This window comes from Oncorhynchus masou, chromosome 1, assembly GCF_036934945.1.
Source record: "Oncorhynchus masou masou isolate Uvic2021 chromosome 1, UVic_Omas_1.1, whole genome shotgun sequence".
Classification (NCBI taxonomy): domain Eukaryota; kingdom Metazoa; phylum Chordata; class Actinopteri; order Salmoniformes; family Salmonidae; genus Oncorhynchus; species Oncorhynchus masou.
The window spans coordinates 9,776,345-9,799,631 of record NC_088212.1 but is presented as its reverse complement, the minus strand read 5'-3'; the positions used below and the strand labels follow the sequence as shown (position 1 = coordinate 9,799,631).

The following is a 23,287-nucleotide window of genomic DNA, read 5'->3' as shown; positions in this document are numbered from 1 at the left end:
TTAAGTCATTTTGTCACAACTTTATAAGTATGCTTGGAGTCATTGTCCATTTGGAAGACCCATTTACGACCAAGCTTTAGCTTCCTGACTGATGTCTTGAGACGTTGCTTCAATATATCCACATAATTGTCCTGCCTCATGATGCCATCTAGTTTGTGAAGTTTATTTATTTGGGCTGCAAGCGGAGGTGCAGTTAACTCTAATGAACTTATCCTCTGCAGCAGAGGTAACTCTGGGTCTTCCTTTCCTGTGGCGGTCCTCATGAGAGACAGTTTCATCATAGCGCTTGATGGGATTGTGACAAGACTTGAAGAAACTTTAAAAGTTTCTGAAATTTTAAAGTATTGATTGACCTTCGTATCTTAATGTAATGATGGATTGTCGTTTTTCTTTGCTTATTTTAGCTGTTCTTGCCATAATATGGACTTGGTCTTTTACCAAATAGGGCTATCTTCTGTATATCACCGCTACCTTCTCACAACAAAACTGATTGTCTCTAATGCATTAAGAAGAAAATAAATTCCTCAAATGAACTTTTAACAAGGCACACCTGTTAATTGAAATGCATTTCAGGTGACTACCTTATGAAGCTGGTTGAGAGAATGCCAAGAGTGTGCAACGCTGTCATCAAGGCGAAGGGTGGATACTTTGAAGAATCTCAAATATAAAATATATTTTGATTTGTTTAAAACATTTTTGGTTACTTCATGATTCCATGTGTTATTTCATAGTTTTGATGTCTTAACTATTATTCTACAATGTAGAAAATAGTAAAAATAAAGAAACATCCTGGAATAAGTAGGCATCTCCAAACTTTTGACTGGTACTGTATATATTTATATATATATATATTTTAAATGTTTTATTGTCACATACACCAGTGATATGTGTTGTTTTAAAGTGCAGTGATATGTATTGTTTTAAAGGGTCAGGCAGTAGTATGGCGCCCCTGGAGCAAATTTAAGATGGAGATTCTAATTTCAACTTGCTTTTTATTGTCAGCTGGCAAGCACATGTGATATTTGGTTCTGGGTGATGCTGAGATAACATGTTCATGAACAGGATGGGAGGAGCATCACCTGCATTAGTGTGGAGAAATGGTTGATGAGCACCGCCGTGTGGTCTTCCAGCCAGCCGTCGCACATGATCGCCGCCCGCTCCTGCCCCGCTTCTTCCTTACGCTTATCACAGATGTCCCACAGACGCTCGCGCAGGTCCTGCAGTGTCACGACACCAGACGAGACAGATAGACAAACACAGACAGAAGGACAGACCGACGAGACAGAAGGACGGATAGACAGACGGACCAACATAGCGACAGACAGCCTCTCAGTATTGACAGGCAATGGGAAAAACAACAGACATGAGCAAATGTCATAACAGACACGGCTTTGATGGCGTTTGTGTTACTGTAGCCTACATCCAGACGCTGGTGCAGCTCTGCCTTGGTCTCCTCGTCATCTCTCATGTCCTTGGGGATGCTGTTATAGTTCTGCTGCCACTGGGACACAAACTCTTGCTTCAGGTCGGGCCGTCGGAGGTACTGCTTAAACTCCTCTCTGCAAGCGTCACAAGATAAGAGTTAGAGTTACTTCTCTCTGTTCACACTGTACATATCCCAAATGCAGTGTGGCAGACGGCAGGAAGAGGTGAGGGGAGTGGTAATCGAGGAGAGATATCTTGCAGGTCGCTGGCTCCACCCCAAAGCCTTATATGGACTTCCTGCTCCAACGAGGCAAGACTGTAAATCGTTAAGCCTGGGAGTGCTTGGGGATAAAGGAGGAAGCAGCCTTCACAAAGTGGCAGAGGAGATGAGAGACAAGAAAGGTATGAAGGGTGAGAGAAACGAGAGCAAAAAATAAAAAATAAATAAATAAAAAAACAAAATAAAATAATAATAATAATCTGTGTGATTGCCTGTTGTGACCTGGAATGTTGGATTACCCTCCCTTGTGTACTGGATTGGCTGAGGACCCAAGTGTGAGGATTTCCCTCTGGAAAATGGAATGGACAAAGGGAACAGCTCGTGGATTGTGAGGTGATTTCCCCATGTACCAAAATCCCTAATAAACTTCCCCTTTGCGTTCTATTTGTGCTACTGGTTTTGTTATTGAACTTGGTGACATGGAAACCCCACACCCTTGATCTTTTTACAGCAATAGTATAGATCCAAGTCACCCTCACTGATGCGAGATCAGATCAAAAAACAACAGACATGACTTGAAATCACAGGACACTTTAATAATGTTTACATATTTTTTGCATTACTCATATGTATATACTGTATTCTATCCTATTCTACTGTATCTTAGTCTATGCTGCTCTGACATTGCTCGTCCAAATATTTCTATATTCTTAATTCCATTCCTTTGCTTTAGATTTGTGTGTATTGTTGTGAAATTGTTAGATGTTACTGCACTGTTGGAGCTAGAAACAGAAGCATTTCGCTACACCCGCAATAACATCTGTTAAACACGTGTATGTGGCCAATAACATCTGTTAAACATGTGTATGTGGCCAATAACATCTGTTAAACACATGTATGTGACCAATAACATCTGTTAAACACGTGTATGTGAGCAATAACATCTGTTAAACATGTGTATGTGGCCAATAACATCTGTTAAACACATGTATGTGACCAATAACATCTGTTAAACACGTGTATGTGACCAATAACATCTGTTAAACACGTGTATGTGCCCAATAACATCTGTTAAACATGTGTATGTGGCCAATAACATCTGTTAAACACGTGTATATGGCCAATAACATCTGTTAAACACATGTATGTGACCAATAACATCTGTTAAACACGTGTATGTGACCAATAACATCTGTTAAACACGTGTATGTGACCAATAACATCTGTTAAACACATGTATGTGACCAATAACATCTGTTAAACATGTGTATGTGGCCAATAACATCTGTTAAACACATGTATGTGACCAATAACATCTGTTAAACATGTGTATGTGGCCAATAACATCTGTTAAACACGTGTATGTGACCAATAACATCTGTTAAACACATGTATGTGACCAATAACATCTGTTAAACACATGTATGTGACCAATAACATCTGTTAAACACGTGTATGTGACCAATAACATCTGTTAAACACGTGTATTTGACCAATAACATCTGTTAAACATGTGTATGTGGCCAATAACATATGTTAAACACGTGTATTTGACCAATAACATCTGTTAAACATGTGTATGTGGCCAATAACATCTGTTAAACACGTGTATATGGCCAATAACATCTGTTAAACACATGTATGTGACCAATAACATCTGTTAAACATGTGTATGTGGCCAATAACATCTGTTAAACACGTGTATGTGGCCAATAACATCTGTTAAACACGTGTATGTGGCCAATAACATCTGTTAAACACGTGTATATGGCCAATAACATCTGTTAAACACGTGTATGTGACCAATAACATCTGTTAAACATGTGTATGTGGCCAATAACATCTGTTAAACACATGTATGTGACCAATAACATCTGTTAAACACGTGTATGTGACCAATAACATCTGTTAAACACGTGTATGTGACCAATAACATCTGTTAAACACGTGTATGTGACCAATAACATCTGTTAAACACGTGTATGTGGCCAATAACATCTGTTAAACACATGTATGTGACCAATAACATCTGTTAAACACATGTATGTGACCAATAACATCTGTTAAACACATGTATGTGACCAATAACATCTGTTAAACACGTGTATGTGACCAATAACATCTGTTAAACACGTGTATGTGACCAATAACATCTGTTAAACACGTGTATGTGGCCAATAACATCTGTTAAACACATGTATGTGACCAATAACATCTGTTAAACACATGTATGTGACCAATAACATCTGTTAAACACGTGTATGTGACCAATAACATCTGTTAAACACGTGTATGTGGCCAATAACATCTGTTAAACACATGTATGTGACCAATAACATCTGTTAAACACGTGTATGTGGCCAATAACATCTGTTAAACACATGTATGTGACCAATAACATCTGTTAAACACGTGTATGTGAGCAATAACATCTGTTAAACACGTGTATGTGACCAATAACATCTGTTAAACACGTGTATGTGACCAATAACATCTGTTAAACATGTGTATGTGGCCAATAACATCTGTTAAACACGTGTATATGGCCAATAACATCTGTTAAACACATGTATGTGACCAATAACATCTGTTAAACACGTGTATGTGACCAATAACATCTGTTAAACACGTGTATGTGACCAATAACATCTGTTAAACACGTGTATGTGGCCAATAACATCTGTTAAACACGTGTATATGGCCAATAACATCTGTTAAACACATGTATGTGACCAATAACATCTGTTAAACACGTGTATGTGACCAATAACATCTGTTAAACACGTGTATGTGACCAATAACATCTGTTAAACACGTGTATGTGGCCAATAACATCTGTTAAACACATGTATGTGACCAATAACATCTGTTAAACATGTGTATGTGGCCAATAACATCTGTTAAACACGTGTATGTGGCCAATAACATCTGTTAAACACATGTATGTGACCAATAACATCTGTTAAACACGTGTATGTGACCAATAACATCTGTTAAACACGTATGTGACCAATAACATCTGTTAAACACGTGTATGTGACCAATAACATCTGTTAAACACGTGTATGTGACCAATAACATCTGTTAAACACGTGTATGTGACCAATAACATCTGTTAAACATGTGTATGTGGCCAATACAATTTGGTTAGAGATCAGCACAGATGAAAAGTTGTGAGATGGCATGTCACGTGAAATATATTTTAAGTGCATTTAACAGACATCACTGTTGTAAGAAAGGAGGTAATAATACCGTAGCCTGGTCCCAGATCTGTTTGTGATATAGGAGTTCACAGATCTGGGACCAGGAGAAATAATATGGGTTTGTCAGAGTCGGGTTAAATGTGGAAGATCCATTTCAGTTGTACGGGGTGGCAGGGTAGCCTAGTGGTTAGAGTGTAGAGGCGGCAGGGTAGCCTAGTGGTTAGAGTGTTGGACAAGTAACCGAAAGGTTGCAAGTTCGAATCCCCGAGCTGACAAGGTACAAATCTGTCGTTCTGCCCCTGAACAGGCAGTTAACCCACTGTTCCTTGGCCGTCATTGAAAATAAGAATTTGTTCTTAACTGACCTGCCTAGTAAAATAAATAAAATTAAATTGTACAACTGACTCGGTTTTCTCTTACGTCCACTAAACGATGTCAAATTTTATTTTATTAGTAACCTGCACCGAATACAACAGGCCTGACAGTGAAATGCTTACTTATGAGCCCCTAACCAACAATGCAGTTTAAAAATATACAGATAAGAGTAAGAAATACAAGTAATTAAAAGAGCAGCAATAAAATAACAATAGCGAGACTATATACAGGGGATACCGGTACAGAGTCAATGTGGGGGGCACCAGTTGAGGTAATATGTACATGTAGGTAGAGTTATTAAAGTGACTATGCATAGATAACAAGAGAGTAGCAGCGGTGTAAAAGAGGAGGGGGGTAGCTATTTGATTAGATATTCGGGAGTCTTATGGCTTGGGGATAGAAGCTCTTTAGAAGCCTCTTGGACCGAGAATTGGCGCTCCAGTTTGTCGTGCGGTATCAGAGAGAACAGTCTATGACTAGGGTGGCTGGAGTCTGACCATTTTTAGGGCCTTCCTCTGACAGTGCCTGGTATAGAGGTCTTGGATGGCAGGAAACTTGGCCCCAGTGATGTACTGGGCTGTTCGTGTCTACCCTCTGTAGTGCCTGCGGTCGGAGGCTGAGCAGTTGCCATACCAGGCAGTGATGCAACCAGTCTTGATTCTCTCGATGGTGCAGCTGTAGAACCTTTTGAGGATCTGAGGACCCACGCCAAATCTTTTCAGTCTCCTGAGGGGGAATAGGTTTTGTCGTGCCCTCTTCACGACTGTCTTGGTGTGATTGGACCATCGATCGCCTACGAATTCTCAGAAGGCAGCCCGCCCTCTGGCCCCTTTTTCTCCACCTCCTCTTCACGCAAACTACGGGGATCTAGACCTGTTCCCGAGAAAACAGTGTATTGTTCCTCATCAGACTCATTCAGACTTGTTAATTCTTAAGGCTAGGGGGCAGTATTCGGAAGTTCAGATGACTGACGTGCCCAAAGTAAACGGACTGTTACTCAGGCCCAGAAGCTAGGATATGCATATAATTGGTAGCATTGGATAGAAAACACTCTCACGTTTCTAAAACTGTTAAAAATAATGGTATGGCTCACAGTCCATTCAAATGCTTGTCTATGGGATATTCAAAGGAATTCCTCCCAGATTGCAGTTCCTATGGCTTCCACTAGATGTCAACAGTCTTTAGAAAGGGTTTCAGGCTTGTTTTCTGAAAAATTAATTAGTAGTTGTAGTTTTTCAAGGTGGCTCTCATTTTGACTGTAGTCTTGTGGCGCGCGTGGATGAGGGTGCGCACCTCGTTATTTATCTCCGGTATTGAACATACTACATTCTGTCTTAAATTGTATCATTTATTTACATATTAGGGTACCTGGGGATTGATTAGAAACATTGTTTGACTTGTTTGGACCAAGTTTATTGGTAACATTCGGATTCCTTCGTCTGCCTGTTGAATGAGTGGAACGGGTGGATTACTGAATCAAACGCACCAACTAAACTGACTTTTTTGGTATATAAAGGACTTTATCGAACAAAATTACCATTTGTTGTGTAGCTACGACCCTTGGGATTGCAAACAGAGGAAGATCTTCAAAGGTAAGTGATTTATTTTATCGCTATTTCTGATTTTTGTGACGCCTCTGCTGGTTTGGAAAATATTTTTAATGCTGGTGTGGGGCGTTGTCCTCAGATTTCATCGGATGTTGTCGAGGTGGGTCAGTAGCGCCCCACCTAGCCCAAAGAGGTTTTAAAGGAAAAAATGGTATTTTGCCAGTCCGTTGTGAGTAATCGCGGTCCTGATGTCCAGAAGTTATTTTCAGTCATAAGAGATGGTAGCGGCAACATAATGTACAAAATAAAAAATAAAAAAAGTTACAAACAACGCAAATAAACAAACAAAAAACACAATCGCTTGGGAAAACGTAAAACGTCAGCCTTCTTCTCCGGCAGCATTGTTAAAACTTAGCGCTAGGCCTATTTTTTTCTCCATTTCCTGCCTGAATGATGTGCCCAAAGTAAACTGCCTGTTGCTCAGGCCCTGAAGCCAGGATATGCATATAATTGGTACCATTGAAAATAAAACACTTTTAAGTTTGTAGAAATGTTAAAATAATGTAGGAGAATATAACACAATAGATATGGTAGGAGAAAATCCAAAGAAAAACCAACCATATTTTTGTTGTTGTTGAGAGAGTCCATCCTCTTAGAAGTACAAGAGATAGGTCATATTGAAAATTAGCTCCCTGAATGCAATTCCTATGGCAGTCTATGTTCAAGGTTCCAGGCTTGAAAACTTCAAAAACGAATAAGAAATAACAGTTTTAGTAAGACAGTCTTGGAAATTCGTGTTTGCGCGCGCCATGAAGACATTTATGCACCTGCTAAAATTAGTTTCCTATTGAACATACTTCTTTCCGAAATAAATATTATAGTTTGATTACATTTTAGGGTGAGTAAAATAGAAACCTTTTCTGACTTGTTGAAACAAAGTTTAGGGGTAGATTTTCGGATTCCTCCTTCCTCGATGGCCCAAACTAAACTGACTTATTTGGATATAAAGAAGGATTTTATCGAACAAAAAGACACTACAGGTTATAGCTGGGACCATTTGGATGACAAATCAGAGGAATATTTTCAAAAAGTGAATATTTAATCATTATATGTGAATGTATGAAACCTGTGCCAGTCGAAAAATATTTTGATGTGGGGCGCCGTCCTCAAACAATCGCATGGCATGTTTTCACTGTAATAGCTACTGTAAATCGGACAGTGCACTTAGATTAACAAGAATTTAAGCTTTCAGCTGACAAGACACTTATATGTACCTAAATGTTTAAAATCCATAATATTTATGATAATTTATTTGAATTGCGCGCCCTCCAGTTTCACCGGAAGTTGTCCCGCTAGCGGGACACCGATCCTTTATCCTCACCTGATGTTAAACAGATGGTGAATGATCAAGATACGTTCTGTGCGCAGGTTCTGCAACACAGCCTTGATGTTAGTCACATAGGAGTTACACACGTTCTCCCAGTATGGAACCAGGTACTCTGGTATCTCCTGGGGAAGAGAGACAAAAGATGTCCTGGGGTGAAGTTTCCCATAGTTACAGATCTAAGATCAGCTTTCTTTTCCCCAATTCCAACCTTAAACATTAGTGGGAGAAATGCACAACTGACTCAAGATCAGTGTCTAGGGGCAACTTCACCCTACTCCACAAAAGAAAGTCGAATGGGGAAATGCAGGCTCAAACATAGCCAGAGACCAGGCCAATGAGTGTAAATAGAAGTTTGGGAGGTCCCTCTTGTGGCCATCCATGGCTATCGGAAATGACTCAACTCAACCGTATCGTTCTCGACCTCCTTGATTTCAAGAATGAGGGCAGAAGGGCCAATGCCTGGTTCTCTTTGTTAATTGATTTGTAATTTGCCTGAACCTTTATGCTGAACACATCCATGCATTCTGACTGAGAGCTCATGAGACTATGCATTCTGACTGAGAGCTCATGAGACTATGCATTCTGACTGAGAGCTCATGAGACTATGCATTCTGACTGAGAGCTCATGAGACTATGCATTCTGACTGAGAGCTCATGAGACTATGCATTCTGACTGAGAGCTCATGAGACTATGCATTCTGACTGAGAGCTCATGAGACTATGCATTCTGACTGAGAGCTCATGAGACTATGCATTCTGACTGAGAGCTCATGAGACTATGCATTCTGACTGAGAGCTCATGAGACTATGCATTCTGACTGAGAGCTCATGAGACTATGCATTCTGACTGAGAGCTAATGAGACTATGCATTCTGACTGAGAGCTCATGAGACTATGCATTCTGACTGAGAGCTCATGAGACTATGCATTCTGACTGAGAGCTCATGAGACTATGCATTCTGACTGAGAGCTAATGAGACTATGCATTCTGACTGAGAGCTCATGAGACTATGCATTCTGACTGAGAGCTCATGAGACTATGCATTCTGACTGAGAGCTAATGAGACTATGCATTCTGACTGAGAGCTAATGAGACTATGCATTCTGACTGAGAGCTCATGAGACTATGCATTCTGACTGAGAGCTAATGAGACTATGCATTCTGACTGAGAGCTCATGAGACTATGCATTCTGACTGAGAGCTCATGAGACTATGCATTCTGACTGAGAGCTCATGAGACTATGCATTCTGACTGAGAGCTCATGAGACTATGCATTCTGACTGAGAGCTAATGAGACTATGCATTCTGACTGAGAGCTCATGAGACTATGCATTCTGACTGAGAGCTCATGAGACTATGCATTCTGACTGAGAGCTCATGAGACTATGCATTCTGACTGAGAGCTCATGAGACTATGCATTCTGACTGAGAGCTAATGAGACTATGCATTCTGACTGAGAGCTCATGAGACTATGCATTCTGACTGAGAGCTCATGAGATTATACATTCTGACTGAGAGCTAATGGGAAGAGAAAAAGCCCATGCAAACCTATAATGGTTCTCTTGTCTTCCACCAGTACAGGGTAAAGTTCCCCCTAGGTACAGATCTAGGATCAGCTTCTGTTTTTCCCCTTCCTAACCTTAACCACCAGTGGGGAAAATGCTAAACTGATCCAAGATTAGCATCTATGGGAAACAACACCCTACTCCTACTGTACCTTGGGAAGGGGCTCGTCCACATACACCCAGTGTGCAGTACCAGAGGTGGGAGCTAGGGGCTCTGTAGAGCTGGTCACACCATGGGCATTCTCAAAGGAGGAGGCTATGGACAACCTTCTAGAATGCCCCACGGCTCCTCCTGGAAGCAATGGGGAAAAAGGGATATTTTATTTCTTAAAGGAACGGGGCAGTCCCACTCCTCTCATATCCATTGTTTTTTGGATTGGATATAGAAAGGAAATTGAGTGTCTTCCAAAGACCCTAGGCCACCATACCTCTTCTTTTTTAAATATTTTTTATAAATGTGGTTTAAAAACAGTGTGAGAGCAACTGTTGTTTGTTGTAGAATGTTACTAATAGCTAGGATGATATCAGTAATGGACCTGATCCTGACTTGGACAGTTTAAGATGGACATCTTTCCCTTCGAATGTGTTCTTCTCGATGTTGCTCTGTGAACCTACAGAATGGAACAGAACTGTTTGACCACATGGTTCTCTTGTCTTTGAAATAAACTATCTGTGCCTTCACGACTGTTCTGGTGTGAGAGGACCATGTTAAGTCAAAAGTAGTGCAGTATGTAGGGAATAGGGTGCCATTTGATACACTGCGTGGTTGTTAGCCGACCTTTGGGGGAGCAAGAGTTGGACTTGGAGCTGGAGCATTTCACAGGTGGAGTCAGGCCCTCCTGGGTGAGGGTGGAGGTGGACTCAGCGGGAGCTGGGACCGCAACCGGAGTTACCTGGACGAGAGCAGTTGAGACCGCTGGTGCCTTCCCACTGTCCAAAACAACTCCCTCACCTGGTGGGTCAAAATAATTACACATAGAACAACTTTAGGAACAGTAGGCATCTCACTGGGCAATTTTAGAGTCAAAGTAGCATTAAGTCAAATCTCCCATTTTGGGGAATAAATATCTTATCTTAAAATCAACCATTCCCTTAGTGCCCTGTACCTTTTTCCGACTGCATCATGACCTGGTACAGGATGGATTCCACTTTTCTAAAGAGCATGTCCTCCGACATCTCAGCATTCAGTCTCATCAGAATGCTCTGTTTACCAGAGAACCACTTCTCCAGCTTGGGCCAGGTATCCTGGAAGGCTGTGATCCTGCAGTGATAATAACAAAGGCTGTATTCATTAGCGCACACCATAGCTAAATGTTGTGCAATGGAAAAAAATGTGTTTGTTATTGGACAAATTAAGGTGGGTCCCCTCCCCGTTTTGGCCTGTTTTGCTTCTGTTTGGTTCCTATGGAATACACTCAATGTGTGAAGAGAACAATGGTGTGTCAGTGGGCTAGTTTAAAAGTTCAAAGACACTCAGAGCCCTGAAAATCACTTACAACAATGTTAGAGATGATGTACTCAATAATCAGACCTGGGTTCAAATAGTATTTATTTTTCTTTCAAACCATTTAGTTCTACTTGATTGATCTTGACTGGCACCATGGCACCAATGGAGTAGTCCCAAAAGTGTAATGCCCTCCCACTTTGTCACCTAAGGCAGTCTCAATCAAAGGCTCAAATTATTTGAAGGAAAACAAATACTACTTGAACCCAGATATGCGTCTTGTGGTCATCGTACTAACTGTACCTGTGCTGGATCTGTCTCTTCTCCAGGCTCTTGTCCCTGGCGATGACAACGTTGTGCTCTCTAGCAGGGGCACAGCTCTCCTCACCAGCCCCGGCCAGGCCAGAGCTCTCCTCCTCATCTACAAATACAGTCTGTCTGTGTCATTCATTACTCACATGCAACTCATATGACACGTGGAGAATGTTGAGAGCAGGGGTGGGCGATTCCAGTCCTCGGGGGCCTGATTGGTGTCACACGTTTTCTCCATCCCCAGCAAACACAGCTGATTAATCACATTACATTCTAAACTGAAGATCATGATTAGGTGAATATTGGAGTCAGGGGTGTTAGCTGGGACTGGGACAAAGCTGTGACACCAATCAAGCCCCCGAGGACTGGAATCGCCCATCCCTGGTCAAGGGCTTCAAGTTCCTCGGTGTCCACATCACTTTAAGACTTAACATGGTCCTCTCACACCAGAACAGTTGTGAAGGCATGGTAACACCTCTTCTCCCTCAGGAGGCTGAAACGATTTGGTATCCTCAGGAACTTTTACAGTTGCACAATCGAGAGCATCCTGACTTGTTGTATCGCCGTCTGGTATGGTAACTGCAATGCCCATGACCAGAAGGCCCTACAGAGTGTGGTGCGAATAGCCCAGCGCATCACTCGGGGCGAGTTCCCTGCCATCCAGGACATATAGTGTATTCGGAAGGTACACAACACCCTTGACTTTTTCCACATTTTGTTACGTTACAGCATTGTTCTAAACTTGATTAAATAGTTTATTCCCCTCATCAATCGACACACAATACCCCACAATGACGAAGCAAAAACAGGTTTAGACATTGGTTCAAATTTATTCAAGACCCTTTACTCAGTACTTTGTTGAAGCACCTTTAGCAGCGATTATAGCCACAAGTCTTCTTGGCAGGGACGCTACAAGATTCCCCAAATATAGGTGTGCCAGTTTCTCATTCTGCTTAGGGTCGTTGTCCTGTTGGAAAGTGAACCTTCGCCCCAGTCTGATGTCCTGAGCGCTCTGGAGCATGTGTTCATTAAGGATCTCTCTCTGTACTTTGCTCCGTTCATCTTTCCCACGATCCTAACTAGCATCCCAGTCCCCGCCTCTGAAAAACATCCCCACAGCATGATGCTGCCACCACCATATTTCACTGTAGGGATGGTGCCAGGTTTCCTCCAGACGTGCCGCTTGGCATTCAGGCCATAGAGTTCAATCTTGGTTTCATCAGACCAGAGAATCTTGTTTCTCATGGTCTGAGAGTCCTTCAGGTGCCTTCTGGAAAACTCCAAGCAGGCTGTCATGTGCCTTTTACTGAGGAGTGGCTTCCGTCTGGCCACTCTACTATAAAGGCCTGAGTGCTGCAGAGGTGGTTGTCCTTCTAAGGTTCTCCTATCTCCACAGAGGAACTCTGGAGCTCTGTCTGAGTGACCATTGGGTTCTTGGTCAACTCCCTGACCAAGGGCTTTCTCCCCTGATTACTCAGTTTGGTCGGACGGCCAGCTCTAGGAAGAGTCTTGGTGGTTCCAAACTTCTTCCATTTAAGAATGATGGACTCCACTGTGTTCTTGGGGACCTTCAATGCTGCAGAAACATTTTGGTACCCTTCCCCAGATCTGTGCCTCAAACCCAATTGTGTCCCGGAGCTCTACGGGCAATTCCTTTGACCTCATGGCTTGGTTTTTTGCTTTGACATACACTGTCAACTGTGGGACCTTAAATAGACAGGTGTGTGCCTTTCCAAATTATGTCCAATCAATTGAATTTACCAGAGGTGGACTCCAATCAAGTTGTAGAAACAGCTCAAGGATGATCAATGGAAACGGGTTTCACCTGAGTTCAATATCGATGTCTCATAGCAAAGGGTCTGAATACTTGTGTAAAGATATCTGTTTTTTTTGTGCTATTTTTTTCTAATAACCTGCTTGTTCGCTTTGTCATGATTGGGTATTGTGATGTCATTATATGGTATTGTGATGTCATTATGGGGTATTGTGTGTAGATTTATAAGGGATTATTTTTAATCAATTTTAGAACAAAGCTGTAAAGTAACAAAATGTGTAAAAAGCCAAAGGGGTCTGAATACTTTCCGAATGCACTGTACATGCCAGGCGGTGTCTGAGAAAGGACTGAAAAAATGCCAAGGACTCCAGCCACCCAAGACATGGACTGTTCTCCATGCTCACGTACAGCAGGCGGTACCGGTGCATCAAGGCTCAGACCAACAGACTCCTAAACAGCAAAACTAACTCCTAAACAGCTTCAATGCCCTGAACAGAAGAATGTTAAATGGCTAACAACTAGTGCTCTCCCTCTCCCACAGACCTCTCCCATACTGACCCTATGCCCATCCCCTGGTCTCTACCCACTCAGACACAACCTACGCTGCTGCTTAAATTATTATTGATTCAATGTGTTACTCCTTTAAACTGCTGTCCATTGATTATTGATTGCCATTACCATTAGTATCTATCTATTTATCCTGCTACTGGTTTCGATTACTCCTGTTTACATGTATATATTACCATTAGTATCTATCTACTGATCCTGCTACTGGTCACTATTACGCATGTTTAGATGGACACTGAACAAAAATATAAACGGAACATGCAACAATTTCAAAGATATTACTGAGTTACAGTTCATATAAGCAAATCAATCAATTGAAATAAATAAATGAGGCCCTCGTCTATGGGTTTCACATGACTGGGAATACAGATATGCATCTGTTGGTCACAGATACCTTAAAAAAAGGTAGGGGCGTGTATCAGAAAACCAGTCAGTATCTGGTGTGATCACCATTTTCTTCATGCACTGTGACACATCTTCGCATAGAGTTGATCAAGCTATATTATTACTATTATCTATATTATTACTATCTATATAATTCTTATCTATATTATTACTATCTATATAATTCTTATCTATATTATTACTATTATCTATATTATTATTAGCTATATTATTACTATTATCTATATTATTCTTATCTATATTATTACTATTATCTATTTTATTCGTATCTATATTATTACTACGATATATATATATATATATATATATATATACTATCTATATTACTACTATCTATATTACTATTATCTATATTACTATTATCTATATTACTATTATCTATATTATTATTATCTGTATTACTATTATCTATATTATTATTATCTGTATTATTATCACTGTATTGTTGGGATTCCAAGAACACAGGATGGTTCCAAGGTAAACATTTAACTGTACTGTTCTACACCTGTTATATCCTGTACTGTTAGACACCTGTTATATCCTGTACTGTTAGACACCTGTTATATCCTGTACTGTTCTACACCTGTTATATCCTGTACTGTTAGACACCTGTTATATCCTGTACTGTTCTACACCTGTTATATCCTGTACTGTTCTACACCTGTTATATCCTGTACTGTTATACACCTGTTATATCCTGTACTGTTCTACACCTGTTATATCCTGTACTGTTAGACACCTGTTATATCCTGTACTGTTCTACACCTGTTATATCCTGTACTGTTATACACCTGTTATATCCTGTACTGTTCTACACCTGTTATATCCTGTACTGTTAGACACCTGTTATATCCTGTACTGTTCTACACCTGTTATATCCTGTACTGTTCTACACCTGTTATATCCTGTACTGTTCTACACCTGTTATATCCTGTACTGTTCTACACCTGTTATATCCTGTACTGTTCTACACCTGTTATATCCTGTACTGTTCTACACCTGTTATATCCTGTACTGTTAGACACCTGTTATATCCTGTACTGTTCTACACCTGTTATATCCTGTACTGTTCTACACCTGTTATATCCTGTACTTCTACACCTTCTACACCTGTTATATCCTGTACTGTTAGACACCTGTTATATCCTGTACTGTTCTACACCTGTTATATCCTGTACTGTTCTACACCTGTTATATCCTGTACTGTTCTACACCTGTTATATCCTGTACTGTTCTACACCTGTTATATCCTGTACTGTTCTACACCTGTTATATCCTGTACTGTTCTACACCTGTTATATCCTGTACTGTTCTACACCTGTTATATCCTGTACTGTTCTACACCTGTTATATCCTGTACTGTTCTACACCTGTTATATCCTGTACTGTTAGACACCTGTTATATCCTGTACTGTTAGACACCTGTTATATCCTGTACTGTTCTACACCTGTTATATCCTGTACTGTTAGACACCTGTTATATCCTGTACTGTTCTACACCTGTTCTACACCTGTTATATCCTGTACTGTTAGACACCTGTTATATCCTGTACTGTTCTACACCTGTTCTACACCTGTTATATCCTGTACTGTTAGACACCTGTTATATCCTGTACTGTTCTACACCTGTTATATCCTGTACTGTTCTACACCTGTTATATCCTGTACTGTTCTACACCTGTTATATCCTGTACTGTTCTACACCTGTTATATCCTGTATCCTGTACTGTTAGACACCTGTTATATCCTGTACTGTTCTACACCTGTTATATCCTGTACTGTTCTACACCTGTTATATCCTGTACTGTTCTACACCTGTTATATCCTGTACTGTTCTACACCTGTTATATCCTGTACTGTTCTACACCTGTTATATCCTGTACTGTTAGACACCTGTTATATCCTGTACTGTTCTACACCTGTTATATCCTGTACTGTTCTACACCTGTTATATCCTGTACTGTTCTACACCTGTTATATCCTGTACTGTTCTACACCTGTTATATCCTGTACTGTTAGACACCTGTTATATCCTGTACTGTTCGACACCTGTTATATCCTGTACTGTTCTACACCTGTTATATCCTGTACTGTTAGACACCTGTTATATCCTGTACTGTTCTACACCTGTTATATCCTGTACTGTTCTACACCTGTTATATCCTGTACTGTTCTACACCTGTTATATCCTGTACTGTTAGACACCTGTTATATCCTGTACTGTTAGACACCTGTTATATCCTGTACTGTTCTACACCTGTTATATCCTGTACTGTTCTACACCTGTTATATCCTGTACTGTTAGACACCTGTTATATCCTGTACTGTTAGACACCTGTTATATCCTGTACTGTTCTACACCTGTTGTATCCTGTACTGTTCTACACCTGTTATATCCTGTACTGTTCTACACCTGTTATATCCTGTACTGTTCTACACCTGTTATATCCTGTACTGTTGTGGTGAATAGACTTGAAAACTTGAAACATACAGCCTGGATACCTACTACTGTTTGTGTTGTCATGCCGACACCTATGGTCGAGGTAACGCTGCGTGACAATGACCATAGGACCTGTGACAACGACCATAGGAGTTGGCAAGACAACACAAACAGATCTGGGACCGGGGCTATGAAACTCACAGGCCTGCTTGGCCGCCCTGTCCAAAACGTGGTCATCAGACACGTCAAGCAGCAGAGCGAGGTCCAGCACAGGAGAAGGAGGAGGGGGCTCCTTAGGCGCGTTGCTATCCACAGACAGGTTGGACCGCTTGTTCCTTTTCTTCCTCTCCTTCCCAGTGTCCGAGCCCCCCAGGGCCTTCTCCAGAAGCTTGGCCTGGGTCAGATCGACCGGGAAGCCGTCCAGAATCCAGCCGGAGTCTGCTGGGATTGCCCTGGGGTAAAGAGTAAAGAGATTACAGTCAATACACATTCAAAACGAAAAGGGATATTCCTTTAAATTTAGCATTCAATTCGATTTATTGCTTCTAAAGAACAGAATAGGATTTTGTTTGTGTTTAAACCTGATAGCTTCAACTGCAATGTCCACAAGGAGCTCGTCTGGGACAGATCTCCCTTTTCTGAGAAACTTTTCCACTGCTGCTCCATGCTGGGCCCTCACAGAGAGCTGGGAAGGATGTTCTTTGTTATTCCGAATACAAGTATTCAAGTAATATTGTAACGGCTTTCTTTTGTTAAAGGAGGAGCGGACCAAAATGCAGCATGATGGTTACTCATGTTTATTGAATGAAATAACTGAACATGAACAAAAAACAACAAACGGAACGTGAAAACCTAAACAGTCCTATCTGGTGAAGACACAGAGACAGGAACAATCACCCAACGAAAACACTCACAGAATATGGCTGCCTAAATATGGTTCCCAATCAGAGACAACGATAATCACCTGACTCTGATTGAGAACCGCCTCAGGCAGCCATAGACTATACTATACGCCCCACAAAAACCCCAAGACAAAAACACACCACAATAACCCATGTCACACCCTGGCCTGACCAAATAAATGAAGATAAATATAATATATTTCGACCAGGGCGTGACAAATATATACAGTACCAGTCAAAACTTTGGACACACCTACTCATTCAAGGATTTTTCATTATTTTTTTTACTATTTTCTACATTGTAGAATAATAGTGAAGACATCAAAATGAAATAACACATATGGAATCATGTAGTAACCCAAAAAATGTTAAACAAATCAAAATATATTTAAGAGTGTGCAGAGCTGTCATCAAGGCAAAGGGTGGCTACTTTGAAGAATCTGAAATATAAAATATATTTTGATTTGTTTAACACTTTTTTGATTACTACATGAATCCATATTTGTTATTTCCTAGTTTTTGTATTTATATATTTTTATTTCACCTTTACTTAACCAGGTAGGCTAGTTGAGAACAAGTTCTCATTTACAACTGCGACCTGGCCAAGATAAAGCAAAGCAGTGCAACACAAACAACAACACAGAGGTACACCAACGGATTAAACAAACATGCAGTCAATAATATAATAGAAAAAGTATATATACAGTGTGTACAAATGATGTAGAATAAGAGAGGCAAGGCAATAAATAGGCCACAGTGGTGAAATAACTACAACATAGCACTCACTTCCGTCATCATGAAGTGCTTTGAGAGACTAGTCAAGGACCATATCACTTCCACCCTACCTGACACCCTAGACCCACTCCAATTTGCTTACCGCTCAAATAGGTCCACAGACGATGCAATCTCAACCACACTGCACACTGCCCTAACCCATCTGGACAAGAGGAATACCTATGTGAGAATGCTGTTCATCGACTACAGCTCGGCATTCAACACCATAGTACCCTCCAAGCTCGTCATCAAGCTCGAGACCCTGGGTCTCGACCCCGCCCTGTGCAACTGGGTACTGGACTTCCTGACGGGCCGCCCCAGGTGGTGAGGGTAGGTAACAACATCTCCTCCCCGCTGATCCTCAACACTGGGGCCCCACAAGGGTGCGTTCTGAGCCCTCTCCTGTACTCCCTGTTCACCCACGACTGCGTGGCCACGCACGCCTCCAACTCAATCATCAAGTTTGCGGACGACACAACAGTGGTAGGCTTGATTACCAACAACGACGAGACGGCCTGCAGGGAGGAGGTGAGGGCCCTCGGAGTGTGGTGTCAGGAAAATAACCTCACACTCAACGTCAACAAAACTAAGGAGATGATTGTGGACTTCAGGAAACAGCAGAGGGAACACCCCCTATCCACATCGATGGAACAGTAGTGGAGAGAGTAGCAAGTTTTAAGTTCCTCGGCATACACATCACAGACAAACTGAATTGGTCCACTCACACAGACAGCATCGTGAAGAAGGCGCAGCAGCGCCTCTTCAACCTCAGGAGGCTGAAGAAATTCCGCTTGTCACCAAAAGCACTCACAAACTTCTACAGATGCACAATCGAGAGCATCCTGGCGGGCTGTATCACCGCCTGGTACGGCAACTGCTCCGCCCTCAACCGTAAGGCTCTCCAGAGGGTAGTGAGGTCTGCACAACGCATCACCGGGGGCAAACTACCTGCCCTCCAGGACACCTACACCACCCGATGTTACAGGAAGGCCATAAAGATCATCAAGGACATCAACCACCCGAGCCACTGCCTGTTCACCCCGCTATCATCCAGAAGGCGAGGTCAGTACAGGTGCATCAAAGCTGGGACCGAGAGACTGAAAAACAGCTTCTATCTCAAGGCCATCAGACTGTTAAACAGCCACCACTAACATTGAGTGGCTGCTGCCAACACACTGACACTGACTCAACTCCAGCCACTTTAATAATGGGAATTGATGGGAAATGATGTAAATATATCACTAGCCACTTTAAACAATGCTACCTTATATAATGTTACTTACCCTACATTATTCATCTCATATGCATACGTATATACTGTACTCTATATCATCGACTGCATCCTTATGTAATACATGTATCACTAGCCACTTTAACTATGCCACTTTGTTTACATACTCATCTCATATGTATATACTGTACTCGATACGATCTACTGTATCTTGCCTATGCTGCTCTGTACCATCACTCATTCATATATCCTTATGTACATATTCTTTATCCCCTTACACTGTGTATAAGACAGTAGTTTAGGAATTGTTAGTTAGATTACTTGTTGGTTATTACTGCATTGTCGGAACTAGAAGCACAAGCATTTCGCTACACTCGCATTAACATCTGCTAACCATGTGTATGTGACAAATAAAATTTGATTTGATTTAAACACTGGAGTGATAGAAGAGGAGTGTGCAGGTAGAGATACTGGGGTGCAAAGGAGCAAAATAAATAAAATAAATTATGGGGATGAGATAGTTGGATGGGCTATTTACAGATGGGCTATGTACAGGTGCAGTGATCTGTGAGCTGCTCTGACAGCTGGTGCTTAAAGTTAGTGAGGGAGATAAGTCTCCAGCTTCAGTGATTTTTGCAGTTCGTTCCAGTCATTGGCAGCAGAGAACTGTAAGGAAAGGCAGTCAAAAGCAGGAATTTCCTTTGGGGGTGACCAGTGAGATATACCTGCTGGAGTGGTAGCTACGGGTGGGTGTTGTTATGGTGACCAATGAGCTGAGATAAGGCGGGGCTTTACCTAGAAAGACTTAAAGATGATCTGGAGCCAGTGGATTTGGCAACGAATATGAAGCGAGGGCCAGCCATCGAGAGCGTACGGGCCACAATGGTAGGTAGTATATGGGGCTTGGTGACAAAACGGATGGCACTGTGAGTTTGATGTCTTCACTATTATTCTATTACGTAGAAAACAGTAAAAAAAACAAAGAAAATCCTGGAATGAGTAGGTATGTCCAAACTTTTGACTGGTACTGTATATACAGTATTAGGTATAAATATAAACTGGTTGACAAAACATTTATTTTTACTGTTCTGAATATGTTGCATCGTGCCTAAGAACAGCCCTTAGCCGTGGTATATTGGCCATATACCAAACCTCCTCGGGCCGTACTGCTAAAATAGAACACCTATGCACCTACAGTGCATTTGAAAAGTATTCAGACCCCTCGACTTTTTTCACATTTTGTTACCTTACAGCCGTATTCTAAAATGGATTAAATTATTATTATTATATATTTTTTAAATCAATCTACACACAATAACCCATAATGACAAAGAAAAACAGGTTTAGAAATTATTACAAATAAAAAACAGAAATACCTTATTTACATAAGTATTCAGACCCTTTATTATGGGACTCGAAATTGTGCTCAGCTGCATTCTGTTTCCATTGATGATCCTTGAGATGTTGCAACAACTTGATTGGAGTCCACCTGTGGTAAATTCAATTGATTGGACATGATTTGGAAAGGCACACACCGGTCTTTATAAGAACCCACAGTTGACAGTGCATGTCAGAGCAAAAACCAAGCCATGAGGTCAAAGGAATTGAAAGTAGAGCTCTGAGAAAGGATTGTGTCGAGGCACAGATCTGGAGAAGGGTACCGAAACATTTCTGCAACATTGAAGGTCCCCAAGAACATCATTCTTAAATGGAACCACGAAGACCCTTCCTCGGGCTGGCTGTCCGGCCAAACTGAGCAATCGGGGAAGAAGGGCCTTGGTCAGGGAGCCGGTCATCACTCAGACAGAGCTCTGGAGTTCCTCTGTGGAGATGGGATAACCTTCCAGGAGGAAGATGGAAGTCACTCCTCAGTAAAAAGGCACATGACAGCCCACTTGGAATTTGCCAAGAGGCACCTAAAGGACTCTGACCATGAGAAACAAGATTCTCTGGTCTGATGAAACCAAGATTGAACTCTTTGGCTTGAAAGCCAAGTGTCACTGGAGGAAACCTGGCACCATCCTTACAGTGAAGCATTTTGGTGGCAGCATCATGCTGTGGGGATGTTTTGCAGTGGCTGGGACTGGGAGACTAGTAAGGATCGAGGGAAAGATGAACGGAGCAAAGTACAGACAGATCCTTAATGATAAACCTGCTCCAGAGTGCTCAGGACCTCAGACTGGGGCGAAGGTTCACCTTCCAACAGGACAACGACCCTAAGCAAAGAGCCAACACAATGCAGGAGTGGCTTCGGGATAAGTTTCTGAATGTCCTTGAGTGGCCCAGACAGAGCCCGGACTTGAACCCGATCGAACATCTCTGGAGAGACCTGAAAATAGCTGTGCTGCGATGCTCCCCATCCAACCTGATAGAGTTTGAGAGGATCTGCAGGGAACAATGGGAGAAACTCCCCAAATACAGGTGTGCCAAGCTTGTAGCGTCATACTCAAGAAAACTTGAGGCTGTCATCGCTGCCAAAGGTGCTTCAACAAAGTACTGCGCAAAGGGTTTGAATATTTATGTAAATGTTATATTTCAGTTTTTTAATTTAAAACATTTTCAAATAAAACTGTTTTTACATTGTCATTATGGGTTATTGCATGTAGCTTGATGGTGATGATGATTTGTTTATCCATTTTAGAATAAGGCTGTAACATAACAAAATGTGGACAAAGTCAAGGGGTCTGAATACTTTCTGAATACACTGTATGTGTCAGTGTGTAGGTAGAAGAGATACATTGTCATGTTAAAATACATACTGTACTTGCCTTGGGTTTTTTCTTGGCTCCTTGCTGCTGAGGCTCCTGAGCGAGTGGGCCTACCAAACAATAAGACCAAATCAGACAAAACGCTTGTTTACAGACAGGTAATTCAGGATGAAGTAAGAAAACACCTGGAAATCACAAGTTACATTTCTTTTTCCCCCCTTTTCTCCCCAATTTCGTGGGATCCAATTATTAGTAGCTATCTTGTCTCATCGCTACAACTCCCGTACGGGCTCGGGAGAGACGAAGGTTGAAAGTCATGTGTCCTCCGAAACACAACCCAACCAAGCCGTACTGCTTCTTAACACAGCGCGCATCCAACCCGGAAGCCAGCCACACCAATGTGTCGGAGGAAACACCGTGCACCTGGCGACCTTGGTTAGCGTGCACTGCGCCCGGCACGCCACAGGAGTCGCTGGTGCGCGATGAGACAAGGATATTCCTACTGGCCAAACCCTCCCTAACCCGGACGATGCTAGGCCAATTGTGCGTCGCCCCACGGACTGCGATGCAGTGCCCTAGACAACTGTGCCACCTGGAAATCACAAGTTACATTTCTCATTGGCTTAATCATGTGCTGCAGATTCTCCTAATATTGCGCTCTGGCGTGATGTTTCCCCTACGTACAGATCTAGAATCAGCTTGCCCTTGCCCAATCGTCACCTTAACCATTAGTGGGGAAAATGAAAAACCGACACAAGATCAGCGTCTAGGGGCAACTCCACCTGAACCCTGTGACGACTCCTCCTCCATCTCAGTATCCATCTCCACCTGGTCGATGTCTTTAGTGGCCAATGTTTCACAGCTCTCTGGGCTCTTATACAGTATAAAAAGGTTCATGTTTTTAATTAAATACAGATAAATGGAATATAAAACTGCATACAGCTGTCATTCATCCATTCTTTTGACTGTTTTATATATGTGTTATTCCAATTCACTTCAAAACCT

The 23,287-nt window shown here is 41.7% G+C and overlaps 1 protein-coding gene across 1 annotated transcript in view; it reads right to left on the bottom strand.

Moving 5' to 3' along the window:
* Positions 1 to 23,287, bottom strand: part of spef2 (sperm flagellar 2) — a 66,329-nt gene that overhangs the window by 25,468 nt on the left and 17,574 nt on the right. The window contains exons 13-23 of the mRNA XM_064926026.1: positions 23,065 to 23,155; positions 22,343 to 22,392; positions 17,249 to 17,352; positions 16,869 to 17,119; positions 11,473 to 11,590; positions 10,832 to 10,986; positions 10,504 to 10,677; positions 9,878 to 10,017; positions 8,152 to 8,279; positions 1,421 to 1,559; positions 1,080 to 1,217 (exon numbers count right to left, since the gene is read on the bottom strand). Of these exons, the coding sequence (XP_064782098.1) occupies positions 1,080 to 1,217; positions 1,421 to 1,559; positions 8,152 to 8,279; positions 9,878 to 10,017; positions 10,504 to 10,677; positions 10,832 to 10,986; positions 11,473 to 11,590; positions 16,869 to 17,119; positions 17,249 to 17,352; positions 22,343 to 22,392; positions 23,065 to 23,155 (1,488 nt within the window). The remainder of the gene's footprint in view (positions 1 to 1,079; positions 1,218 to 1,420; positions 1,560 to 8,151; positions 8,280 to 9,877; positions 10,018 to 10,503; positions 10,678 to 10,831; positions 10,987 to 11,472; positions 11,591 to 16,868; positions 17,120 to 17,248; positions 17,353 to 22,342; positions 22,393 to 23,064; positions 23,156 to 23,287) is intronic.